The 13,726-nt window shown below is 38.9% G+C and overlaps 1 protein-coding gene across 3 annotated transcripts in view; it reads left to right on the forward strand.

Moving 5' to 3' along the window:
• The window catches only part of PDE8A (phosphodiesterase 8A), a 145,077-nt gene extending 131,351 nt beyond the window's left edge, over positions 1-13,726 (forward strand). For 2 of the 3 annotated variants that reach the window (XM_079126808.1, XM_079126810.1), the window contains 5 exons: positions 62-279; positions 1,493-1,625; positions 4,037-4,204; positions 10,815-10,944; positions 11,524-13,725. In XM_079126808.1, the coding sequence (XP_078982934.1) occupies positions 62-279; positions 1,493-1,625; positions 4,037-4,204; positions 10,815-10,944; positions 11,524-11,630 (756 nt within the window). In that variant the 3' untranslated portion in view covers positions 11,631-13,725. Of the gene's footprint in view, positions 1-61; positions 280-1,492; positions 1,626-4,036; positions 4,205-10,814; positions 10,945-11,523 lie in introns of all 3 variants that reach the window. The other variant, XM_079126809.1, reaches the window with a different exon arrangement.

Below are 13,726 nucleotides of genomic sequence, written 5' to 3' on the forward strand. Positions count from 1 at the left end.
CAGAGGAAGCTATGTATGACTTCAGTTCCATACCCCAGTTTTAAAAAGATCTGTTTTTCAGGAAAGTTTAGATCCAGTAGATGAGGTCGCTGCCCTCATCGCAGCCACCATTCATGATGTGGATCACCCTGGGAGGACCAACTCCTTCCTGTGCAATGCAGGGAGTGAGCTGGCCATTTTGTACAATGACACTGCTGTGCTGGAGAGCCATCATGCAGCCTTGGCCTTCCAGCTGACTGTTAGAGATGACAAATGCAATATCTTCAAAAACATGGAGCGGTAAGAAGAATGACATGTTGGTCACTTTGTTTTTGTTTTTGCTTTGTATTTGTGGTGCTTGGGGAAAGAACCCAAGGTATGTATGTTAGGTAAGTGCTCTACACTAGCTATATCCCAATTCCTGTCTTTTTATAAACAGTATTATTGAGATACAGTTCACGTACTCTAAAGTCCACCCATATGGAGTTACAATAGGCTTTGGTGTAGTCACAGAGCTGTACAACTATCACCCCAACCACTTTAGAGCACTTTCATATCCCCTACAAAACCCTCAAACCTACATGCAGCCCCTCCCCACCCAGTTCCCCACCCAGTTCCCCACCCAGCCTCCTACCCCTGAGCATCCACATTGATTTTCCAATTTAGGACACTTTGTATAAATGGAACCATATGCAGTAAGTGGTCTTTTGTAACTATCTTCTCCCACTTAACATAATGTTTTCAAGATTTGGTCGCTTTGTGCACTGACATTTCAAGAAAACAATATAACACTGAAATCTTGAGTTCTTGGCAATTCAGAAAAGTGGCATCTTACATGTCTGCCTGGAGCACTCCCTGCCCACCTGTGCCCTTGCCATTGTTCGTTTACGTGTCATTTCCTTGGGAGGTGATCTTCCTTCTCTGGTCTCTCATACCCAGTTAAACCTTGTAATTATTCACCCTAAGTTCCTTCAGAACATATATCATATTTTTATTAAATAATTTAAAAAATTATTTATATGACACCTGATTAGATTCTCAAGCTCTAGAAGGTCTTGGGTATCATCTTCTTTGTCACTGTACCTTCCTTGTCTAGTCCAGTCCATGCCTAGTACATAGTAGGAACTTATCAACCACATATCAACTGAAGAAAGAAAGTGTTTTAATTTGAATTTTTAAGAACGTTTTATATGGGACAGGCCTTGTTCACCAACTATGTAGTGTCTTAGTCATTCTGAGGACTAATATGCGCTGTACTACAGAGAGATAATAAGATGAACATTGCAGCTCTACAGCCCTGCCCATAATCTTCTGATTTGAACTTTTGTTTGGGTTCCCTTGGCTAATGACGTAGGCACTAACCCATAATTTCTGCATTCTTTCAAAGTGAGACTTGCAGTGGCATTGCCCTTGGTAGCCACAGTGGATATACATCCTGAATAACAGATTGTTTGCAGGAGTACCTGTCTGGATCAGTAACCTGTAGCAGCCTCTCATTTCTCATCTGAAACAGGAGCGACTATCGGACACTGCGCCAGAGTATTATCGACATGGTCTTAGCCACAGAAATGACAAAGCACTTTGAACATGTCAACAAATTTGTCAATAGCGTCAATAAGCCCTTGACAACACTAGAACAAAATGAGGTAAGGAAACTTACTCAGAGGGGGCCCATGTCTGGGCCTCCTAGGACTTTGTGTTGTGTACAACATGGGTTATGAGTCCCTGAGCCATGTGAGGGGCCCCTCAGAGGGCTCACTGAATTGTTTTTTCATTTTTGCAGTACTAGAGAGTAAACCAAGGGCCCCATGCGTTCTAGGCAAGCACTCTATGGCTGAACTACATCCCCAGCCCTAACCTGGTTTTCATTGGTTAACAAAATCATTGAGTATAAAAACTTGCCAGAAAAAAAAAAAAAAAAAAAAGAGGTCATTGATAGTTGTGTGAAAGCTCACCACTCCTGTGCCCTTTCTCCTAAACACCCCCGCTTCTCTTCTTGGGTATTCTAGGGTCAGCTAGAGCCTCTGAGGTCTCACTAACCACTCCCCAATGAGGCACATTCATTCCATGGTAGCAACAGCTCTCCTAACAGTAGGATGAGGTTGGGAAGGACCCTGTATTTGGGTTACAGGGTAACATTGTTGTCATTTCTGGATTTGAAATCCACAGCTACCTGGAAAGAGTAACATTAAACATCTGGCCAAGCAGGAGACTCCAACTGTGGAAGCAGGCATGGCTGAATGCCTGCCCTTGCTTTCAGTACCATTTCCATGTCTGTAGAATGGGAATGATGAAGCTCAAGGCATAGGATGGATGGGCACGGTACACAGCAGGTACCTATCACACCAGATCCACTGTGCGAGCAGCAGTCTGAAGCCCTCAAGGGAGAAAGCGGGCCATCTCTGAGTGGAGAACAACAAAGGAGACAATGCTATCTCCAAATTTATTACTGTTTTATGGTTGACTTGAAAACTTGGTTCCTCCTTCAGCATGTTTGCCAGTCAGGTGTTCAACTCCTTCACATTGGGCAGTGGAGTTTTTGACTTCACTTCATCCTCTCCAGAACTGTCACGGCGGCTGCCTTATTCAGTAGCTTGATCAGAAATTACCTTAGTGCACTGGCACTACTAAAGGAATCTTTCTTCCCAGATTGGTGGAGAAACTTATAGCCATAATTTCTAGCTTCATGCCAACCTCAACAGACCTGTCAAGAGTCTCATTAATCCTTTTATCTTCATGTATTTTCCAATTAGCTCCTTTGCTTTTATTTTTTCACAGATTACCTGTCACCATTTGCTTTTTCATCCACTTTGAGAGTAGTTTAAAGAAGACCCTAACCTAATTTAAAGAACACTTGTGACCTTGCTAGCTACTACTTAACACCTTGATGGTAGGTCTGTGCCTACTGAGAGGAGACTGTCAGGCCTCCTTAAACTGCTCTTGCACATTAAAATTACATGACTAAATCAGGGAACACTGCTCAAAAGGGAGCAGACTTGAGTGCTGTGTCACTGCTGTCTGCCCTGGTGCACTCTTCCAGCCCAGATTCTCTTCAGAGGGCCTATAACCAAGGAGTCCATTACACTATGCACCAGAGCTCCATGTGAGTGGAAAAACATGGGACTAAAGGTAGAACTGAAGTTCTTATCCTGGCTTAACTGGGTAACTTTGGACTGGTTCCTTCACCTCTGAATCCCAGGTCGCTTTGGACTGGTTACTTCACTTCTGAGTCCCAGTATTCTTTTATAAAATGTAATAGTAAGCTTTCCATGTTATCCGTAAGATATTCTTGTGAGTAGGAATTAAAAGAGAGTGCCTTAAGTTCTTTGTACATCAAAAACTTTAGGCTGGGCACAGTGGCATGTACCTATAATCCTAGCGGTTCAGTAGGCTGAGGTAGGAGGATCAGGAGTTCAAAGCCAGCCTCAGCAATGCCAAGGCACTAAGCAACTCAGCGAGATCCTGTCTGTAAATAAAATACAAAATAGGGCTGGGGATGTGGCTCAGTGATTGAATGCCCCTGAGTTCAATCCCTGGTACTGGACTCCCTGCCAAGAAAAAACAAACAACCAAAAAACTTCAGAGCAGCATAATGGAATATCACTGTATCTGACATGATCTAGGTATACTGAAGGCTAACTCCCCAAATCACACCTATCACAGGGCCATGTTATAAGAAATAGGGAGCCTGAGGGACCACAAGAGCCCCTTTGTTATGAGGACAGAGAAATTGTTTTATTTTTTTTCTAGTTCATACTCTTTTTTAATAAGTATAATAAAAAAATAAAACTAATCTTGAATTCTTAACAAGGGAGAAAGAGAAATAGTGGAATGGAAAGAAAAAGGCAACTGTGAAAGATTTAGGCATGAGAGGAAAAGAAGAGGCCAGGGAAAGTGTGTACACCAGCCCCTGGTCCTGCCGAGCTTTTTTGTGGGACCCTTAACTTTGTGGATCCTGGCCAGAGCCTTTTTGTGCTTACAGTGGGACCCCACCAGTAAGAAAGGGCTTGGCATAGTGGACCCATTTTGATCACTTTGAATTCTTCTCATGTTTCAGGAAACTGAGAAAGATCAGGAAGCCATAAACACTATGCTCAGGGCTCCAGAGAACCGGACTCTCATCAAACGAATGCTGATTAAATGTGCTGATGTGTCCAACCCCTGCCGGCCCCTGGAGCACTGCATTGAGTGGGCTGCACGGATCTCAGAAGAATATTTTTCTCAGGTAAGATGCTGCCTCGTAAGTGCCTTGACACACACACAGATGGAAATCATAAATGATAATGGACTTAAAACTAGGAAATAGGAATTCTTAAAGAAATCCCATCCTTGAAGAATATTTCTTGTATTGCACATTTACCGATAATGAATTCTATTTTCCCTTATCTGAGAACATGTTTATTCTGTCTTAATTTTTGCAGGCATTTTTTCTGGGTATGGAATCCTAGGTTGATAGATTTCTCCTAAAAATACTTTAAGGGGGCTGGGATTGTGGCTCAGTGGTAGGGCGCTTGCCTAGCATGTGGGAGGCACTGGGTTCAATCCTCAGCACCACATATAAGTAAATAAATAAAATAAAAAATCAACTACAACTAAAAAATATATATTAAAAAAAACACATTAAGGGAGTCATCTGTCCTCCATATTCTCTTGGGACATTAAAAAAAAATTGGAACATATAATGTCTTAAGAATTTTCCAGATTTGGTAGAGGTCATGCATACAGATTTCAAAAGTCTGTTGAGGACTAACTTGTGAGGCATGTGATAGGCAAGCCAAAAATTAAGAAAAAATCTTGAGGGACTGGGGTTGTGGCTCAGTGGTAGAGTGCTTGCCTAGCATGTATGAGGCACTGGGTTCAATTCTCAGAACCATATATAAATAAATGAATAAAAATAAAGGTACATCAACAACTAAAAATATATATTAAAATTTTTTAAAAATCTTGAAATTGGCAAGAGAAAAATGACACTTGACTTAAAAGAAAAAAATGATTATCATGTTTTCTGACTTCCTGTCAGAAACTGAGAGGGTCAGAAGACACTGAAACATCTTTAAACTGCTGTTTGTTAGAAGAAAACTGTCAACCCAGAACTTTATATCCAGTGAAAATATCCTTCAAGAATCAAGGAAAGGGCTGGGACTGTAGCTCAGTGGCAGAGTACTTGCCTAGCATGTGCAAAGCACTGGGTTGGATCCTCAGCACCACATAAAAATAAAGGCATGCTGTCCATACACAACTACCAAAAAAAAATGGAAAAAAAAAAGAATCAAGGAAAAATATTTTTAAAAATTCTCAGGTAAGGAAAAACTAATAGAACACATTATCTGTAAACCTACAAAACAAGAATTGCTAAAGGAAGTGCTTAATGCTGAAAGGAAATGATATGCCAACCTCGATCTTCAAGGAGGAATTAAAAGCACCAAAACAGGTGACTTTTACCTGGGTGGCTTTTTTGTTCTCTAAATACATAGGGTCATTTTAAGCAAAAGTTCTAACATTGCCTCATAGGGTATATAACATATATAGCTATAAGGTATATGACATCTATAACAAAGAATAGGAGAAAGAAAATTGACTTACAAGGGTCCAAGGCTTCTAGATTTTACACAAAGTATTACAGAATTAGCTCAGTGGAGTCAAATGTGAAGGATACATATTGTAATCCCAAGAGCAATCACTGTAGTCTAAAAACTAATAGACATATTATAATGGAATTAAAAACATATTAAAATATACAAAGGAGGCAGGAAAGGAGAAACAGAGGAACCAAAAAAACAAGGGAACCAAGAAAACATAAAATACTAGCTCTAACAAACAATATCAATGCCATTAAATTCAGTTCCATTAAATGTTTGTGGCCAAAACACTCCCCTTAAAGGATATTCTTCAGGATTGATTAAAAAAAAAAAAAAACCCAACCACACAGTTTAGAAGACTTATTTTAAATATAAAGAACAGATAGGTTTAGAATAAATAGAGGAAAAAGATATATCATGTAGATTATAAGCATAAGAAGACTGAACTGGCCATACTAATTTCAGACAAAATGGACATCAAAACAAAGGATATTTCCAGAGATAAAATGGGAGACTTTGTAATGATAAAAGATTCAGTTCTGTAGGAACACATAATAATTATAAATGTATAGAAAGCTTAAATCAACTTCAAAATAAATGAAGCAAAAATGACAGAATAAAAGAGAAATAGACAGTTCTACAATCAAATTTTAAAACCCTCTTTCATCCATTGATAGAACCAGATTAAAGTAGCAATGAAGACACAAGAGATCCAAACAAGGTCAGCCAACTGACCTTAGTTACTACTTAGAGAACACAGAGGCTGTGTGCAGGACACACAGCCTTTAACTAAAAGGGTGCACTCACCAAGATGGAGCACATGCTGGGCCTTCAGAAAGTCTAAAAGGATTAAAATCAGATGGAGGAGCAGAGGCTGGAAGACAAGGTGGGAAATCAGGTCCCTTGCCTCCTCCCTTTGTTGCTGAGGGTGGGCTCCAGGGAGGCTTCCCCAGAAGATGAACCTAGACACGTTCGAGGTGTACAACCTTGACCTCTGAATCTCCATTGTTAAAATTCTCCTGGAAAACTGACATAGAGAAATAGGGGGCAGGGGCTCATTGCCTCATTCATGCTCTCATTTCCATGTGGACATCTGGTGACGAGCTTCACCACTGATCTCGCTGTGGTCCTCCTTCACAGTATACCTAACTGTAGCAGCCCTGTGATCACCCCTTAGGACCAAGTGTACATGCGGTTTAGAAAGGTCCTACAGTCCTGGCCCTCACCTTATATGAAATAATCGTCTTTTGGAGTCTCTGAAGAGGAACAATAGAGCTAAGGATAGAGCCAGCAATAGGGTGAACTCAAGAGTTTGGTTGGTTGGTTTTTGCTTTTCACTCAGTGTTTCAAAGCAGGAGCTAAAGCCCATGTGGTGATGCCTATCTGTAATCCCAGCAAGTCAGGAGGCTCAGGCAGGAGGAGTGTAAGGTCAAGGCCAGTCTAAAATAACTTTCCTGTGTTCACCATAGTGAATCCTGCCATTGTGTACATCCATAAGAGTTGGGTCCTAATTAGAATAGGATATAGTCCGTGCTTATATAATTACATCAAAATAAATCTGTATATGTATAACAAAAAAGACCCAATAAAAAAGTTTGAGGCCAGCCTGAGGGGGGGAAAAAACCAGATGGAATATGTTCTCTCACCACAGTGCAATTAAATCAGAAATCATTAAAAGTAAGATATCTAGGAAAATACCAAACATTTAGAAGTCAAACAGCACACTTCTAAATAACTCATGGGTTAAATATAAGGCAAATCAGAAAAAAATTAGAATTAAATGATAATAAAAATAAAATTTGGGGATGCAGCTTAAACAGTGCTTAGAGGAAGATTTATAGTTTTAATTTATTATTGGGGAAAAAAGAAAGTCCTAAAATTAGTTTAAAAAACAGTAAAAATTTAAAGCCAAATTTGTTTCTTTAATAAGATTAACTAAATTGGTAAGTACACCTAGACTAATCAAGAGGAAAAGAGATAAAAAATAACCAGTATCAGAAATGAAATGGGAGGAGCTGGGGTTTGTGGCTCAGTGGTAGCTCACCTAGCATGTGTGAGGGTTTGATCCTCAGCAGCACATAAAAATAAGTAAATGAAGGTATTGTGTCCATCTACAACTAAAAAATTTTAAAAAGGAAAGAAATGAAGGGGAGATTGTCACAATAAACCTCAGACATTAAAAGGATAATAAAAAGTTGTGAACGTTATACCTACATTTGACAAATGGACAAATTTACCTACATTTGACAAATGGACAAATTCCTTGAAACCTACCAAAACTAACTCCTGTAAATCCTTCTTAAAGAAACTGTTTATTAAAAAACTCTCCCACAAAGAAAACTGAAGAATCTTTTTCAACCTTTCAAGGAAGAAATAATGTCCCTTTTACAGATTATAACAAAAAAATGGAAAACTCATTTTATGAGGCCTGGTACTTAATCCTGACAGATAAAAATACCAGGAGAAAATCACAGTTCATTATTCTCATGAACATAGATGCAGAGGTACTTAATCAAATAATATGTAGAGGGGATAGTATGTTGTCACCAAATAGGGTTGTTCCCAGTAATGCAAGGTTAATTTACTACTAGGAAGACTAATTATTCTAGATTATCATACTAATCGAATGAAGGAGAGAAAACATGAGATTGTAGGTGCAGAAGAACATGTCAATTCAGCATTCACTCATCTTAGAAACGATTAGCAAACTTGGACTAGAAGGAAATTACTTTTTAAAAAAACTTTAAAAAACCTAACTAACATTATATATTTAACTGTGCAGTATTGAATCCCCAAGATTGGAAATGAGGCAAGGGTGCCTATTCTTGCCATTGCAATAAACAAGGAGGAAAAACAGGGATAAAGAACAGATGGTAATATAAATGTTTGTTTCTGTTTACATATGACATTATTTTTTATGTAAAAATTCCAAAGGAATTACTAGCATTAATAAGTAGATTTGATTTAGAAACATCATAGGACCATAAGCTAAATATACAAGTCAGTTGCGTTTTATATACTAGCAGCAATCAGAAAATGAAACTAAAAACATTCCTGTTCATAATAGCAAAAAGCAAAAGTTACTTAAGAATACACTGATGACTAGACCTTGACAATGAAAACCACAAAACATTGCTGAGAAATAACACCTTAATAAATAGGGAGGTATACCATGTTCACATATCTGAGCAGGTACAAATGGTAAGATTTGATTCCTCCCAGATTGAAGTCTCAATTGGATGCATTCCCAGTCACAGTCCCAGTTGGAAAAACTGAATCCGAATTGTATACAGAAATGTGAATGACCTTGAATAAGTAAAGCAAACTTGAAAAACAAAAAGTTGGAAGACAATATCTGGCTTCAGTACTTAGAGAAACCAAGATAGTGTGGTACTAGTGTAAAGATAGCAGATACATCTATGGAACAGAATAGAAACAGATCACATTTATACAAACAGTAGGGAAAGCAAATTTTTTCAGCAAGTGTTGTTGGAGTGAGAGGATATCTCTGTGCCAAGGAAACAAAAGAACCACAACTCTTCCTATCTCATGCCATAGAGAATTACCATTTCACAGTGAATCACAGACCTGAATACAAAAGCTAAAACCATGAAACTTTAAGAGGAAACCACAGCAGAATATCCTCAGGGACTTGGAAATAGACAAAGATGCCTTAGGTAGAGAAAACAATAGCCATAAAAAGAAAATTGGACTTTGTCAAAAATTACACTCATCCAGGACTGGGGATGTAGTTCAGTTGGCAGAATACTTGCCTAGCATGCACAAGGTTCTGGGTTCAAGCTTCAAGACCCCTCTGCTACCGCCACCACCAAACAAAACAAAACCAAAAAAAAAACAAGAAAATGAGTAGGCAAGCCACACTGGAAGAAAATATTTACAGATCTTTTCTGACAAAGGACTGTATCCAGGTTATGTAAAGAACTAGAACGTAATAATAAAAGGCAAATACCAATTTAAAATGGGCAATTATTTTACTAGACATTTCACAAAAGAAAATACTATGAATAGCCAATAAACATATGAAAAAGTACATCATTATTCATTAGGGAAATTCAAATTAATATCACCATATATCCAGCAGAAAGGCTAACAATTTAGAAAACTGACCAAATATTAGTGAAAATGTGAGGTAACTAGATTCCTATCAGTGACAGGTGTGTAAAATTCTACAATCACTTTGGTAAGCAGTTAAGATTTCTTTCCTTTTTTTGTGGTAAAATTTGCATAACATAAAATTTACTCTTTTACATCATGTAGGGTTTTTTCTTTATTCTTTTATTGAAGTATATTGCATTGATTTTCATGTGTTGAACCATCCTTATTCCTTATTCCTTATTGCAGGAATAAATTCTGCAATCATGGTATATAATCCTTTTAGTAAATAAATTCATCCTCGTATTTTGTTGAGGATTTTTATATCAGTATTCATAAAGGATACTGGCCTATCATTTTTCCTACGAAAAATGTCTTTGTCTGGCTTGTTGATAGGGTGCTGTTCACCTCCCAGAATGAGTTAGAAAGTATTTCTTCCTATTCAACTACTTGGAAGAATTTGAGAAGACTCTTAATTATTTAAATATTTGTTTTGGTTTTGGTGGTGCTGGGGATTGAACTCAGGGCCTTGTGCCTACTAGGCAGATGATCTACCACTGAGTTACATTCCCAGCCCCTTAATTCTTTAAATATTTCATAGAATTCACCAGTGAAGCCATCTGGCCCATGGGTTGCCATTGTAGGGAGGATTTCAGCCATTGATTCAATCTCCTTACTGGTTGTAGCTCTGTTTAGAACCTTTTCAAATAAGATAATTCAGCTGTAGATGAGAAGCAGCCACTAGGTGCTTCTCTGTGAATGGGGCTGTTTCTCACTCTGGAGCCCAGTTGTGGGGCGCTTTCAGCACTTGGATGGGAGGGTGGCAGGGCTGGTATGGCAGCAGAGGGTGCATGACAGCAGAGAGCTGGCTGACTTGCAGATACTGTTTGAAACTCTTACCTAAAAGAGACTTACAGATGTTAAAAGTGTTGATGGGATTGAGTTGGGGAATCCTCAAGCCCCTCGGCATGGAATCGTTCTCACTCAGAACAACGTGGCATCCAGTGGCAGATCTAATTTGCTTGATAAGTGCCCTGTGGCTCCTTACCACAAAGCCACCTGGGACCTCCAGTGGAGGGCTGCTCAGAGATGGGATGGAGCCAGATGTGGATCTGGAGACCAGGACATTTTTCTGCTTTGCAGACTGATGAAGAGAAGCAGCAGAACTTGCCTGTGGTGATGCCGGTTTTTGACAGAAACACCTGCAGCATCCCCAAATCCCAGATCTCTTTTATAGATTACTTCATCACAGACATGTTTGATGCATGGGACGGTAAGCATGTCTTCCTTTAAAAAACAAGGGACTGCATATGAAATAGCAAATAGTGCATCTGAATCCAGAATACACTTGGGGGCCTAGACTTTCAAGTGGGGATGAGAAGAAATGAACCATCATGGAGGGATGGATATTCTTTGTGTCTTTCCTCACTAATGCCCCAACCTTCAGGTGGGGGCAAAAAGTCTGTCAAATAAAAGATTACCAGAGAAGAGGATCCCAATGATATTCCCTGGGCTCCTTGTGCCCTGAGGGCTGCACAACAGATAAACGCCAGATCCAGGGAAGCTGATCCCAGTGCTAGGGCTAATACAGGAGTTAACTTCATTCCAGCCGCTGGGTGTGTTTGCCCACATCTCCTTGGCATTATGTGAGTGCCTAATCTCTTCTGTTCCTCTTCCTTAAAATGCTTTCCCTAGAAAGCCTAAATCTAGGGGCTAGGGTGTGGCTCAGTGGTGAGCTTTTGCCTAGCATGTGCAGGATCCTGGGTTCCATCCCAAGTCTGGGGGGAAGAAAAGGCAAGCCTAAGTCTATTAAAGTCACAAAAGGACGTTGCATTCCTGTCTTTCTCTCCAGCCTTTGTGGACCTGCCTGACTTAATGCAGCATCTTGACAACAACTTTAAATACTGGAAAGGACTGGATGAAATGAAGCTGCGGAGCCTCCGACCCCCTCCTGAATAGAGCAGGAGGCCACCTGGGCCCTGAAATCTTGTGCCTCCAGTCATTTGGAATTCCTGAGGGCAGCCAGAGTTCCTTAAGCCTTCAGTATTAGGCAGAATCATTCTCTCATCTGCAAAGCCTTTGCAAAAGCACTTGGTGACATCAGTAACCACCTGCAGCCACCATATGTAAACCATGGCCACTAGCAAGAGCTGCAGGGGCTCTTCAGAAAAGCACCTCAGAAGGAGTTTGCATCAGCCTCCTGTTCACATGAGGCCTGGGTGTACCTGCAGAGAGGACTGATGGATTATCCTGCTACTGACAGACTGGCTGGCTGCAAACAGTTGCTCTCAATTATGTTCAGCGCTTCGGAGCAGCTAGTGGCAATCAGATCTTTAGCAACTTTTTTCACATCATAGAAGGTGCAATCACTCACTTTGGAACACTACTGAAAGTGACCTCTTTTAAAATTGAGTAGCAAATAAACATAAAAAGAAATTTTGAAGTTGATTATTAATATCAATTATTAAAATGTTTATTTATTAGTTCATATTTTCTATGAATTTAAAAACACTTCAAAGCCAAAGCCGACTTTAAATGCCATAATCAAATTTACGCGATTCATATTCATTATGCACTACTTGGTGTACAGACTTATTTTCATAATGCAAATTTAAAATGATACATTTTTACTGCACTATAGAAATATTTGTGTATGTTAAACTCTTTTCTGTTTGATGCTGCTTGGAAAAAACTGGTTTTGTTTGGTCTTGTAGTAGAGAACTAAAGGAGAAGGCTGCTTCCATCTATAGAACCCAGGCTCTGAACAGGATAACTGATGTGCTTTGCAAGTGACACCCCAAAATAAAGTTACACCCTTCTTGATTTGCAAAGAAAAATTAGGACTTACCACTTTTTCCTAAAATTTTATAATTGAATTTCCAAAAGTCTGCCTTATTTTGTACTTTTTCTAAAAAATATTCCTTATAAAAACAAAATGCAAACATGGAATATTTAATGAATTGACATTTTATAACCAACCAGTTCTCATCTGCAGTGGGAATCTTTGATTCCAGAAATTTATAAAGGTTCTATATCTTCACATTTTGAATAAGCATAATGCTATAAAAAAATGACACTAGATTACATGTCAAAGGGTTAGCTGTTTCATTTTAAACTTATTTTTTTCCAGATAAAAATGAAATTAAACTATTTGTTTTTAAGAAATAATTTGTTGCCCTTTCTTTGGAGTTTTATGATACTTAAAATACTTAATATTTTCTCAACAAATCTTTATTTTACAGACCAAATTAGTAAATTATTTTTTCAAGGTGTCATGGGTCCATATGAGTATGTTGAAAATTACTGGAATTAACTTTAATTCAGCACCTGGTGCCCATTCAGAGGCCTAGGGCACACTGGAGAGCCAACAGAGGAACTCTCAAGGATGGATCTTGGAGTACCCTATACCTATTCATAGATGTCAGGACACTGGAAGGCCAATAGAGTCAGCCTGAAGGGGTCTCTATCTAGGGAAAAAAGGGTCCTTTTTTTTTCCCTGTATAAAGACATTTTGACCTAAGTCTGTCATTGTGGACTGAGCTGGGTAAAAAGTGTTCTCCTCCTCCAGGTGCTAAGAATGAAAAGGAAATAAAGCACATGAGCAACTTGGTCATCAAGAGGTTGGAGACAGCAGTGCATACAATATATGGAATTTTCACAGGGAACCAATAGTAATTGAATAATCTGAAAGAGAGGTCAAGCTGCATATACTTAAGATGTTAAAGAGATAGAGGAAGCAATAAATTACAAAGTAAACCAAGAGAATTTTTTTAACAGAATAAATTTGAAAAATAACCAAATAGATTATCTAGAAATGGATAATATAGTCAAATGGTATATATAGCTTTAATGGGAAACCAGACATGACTGAAAAGGGAATTTGTAAATTTGAAGACAAGAAAAGGACTCACTTAGAACGTGGCACAGAGAAATATCTCTAGTAATAAGAGAAATGCAAATCAAAACTACCCAAGATTCCATCTCACCCTAATTGGAATGGCGATTATCAAGAATACAAGCAACAATAGGTGCTGGAGAGGATGTGAGGGAAAAAG

The sequence above is a fragment of the Sciurus vulgaris genome (genome assembly GCF_902686455.1).
Source record: "Sciurus vulgaris genome assembly, chromosome: 2".
Lineage (NCBI taxonomy): Eukaryota > Metazoa > Chordata > Mammalia > Rodentia > Sciuridae > Sciurus > Sciurus vulgaris.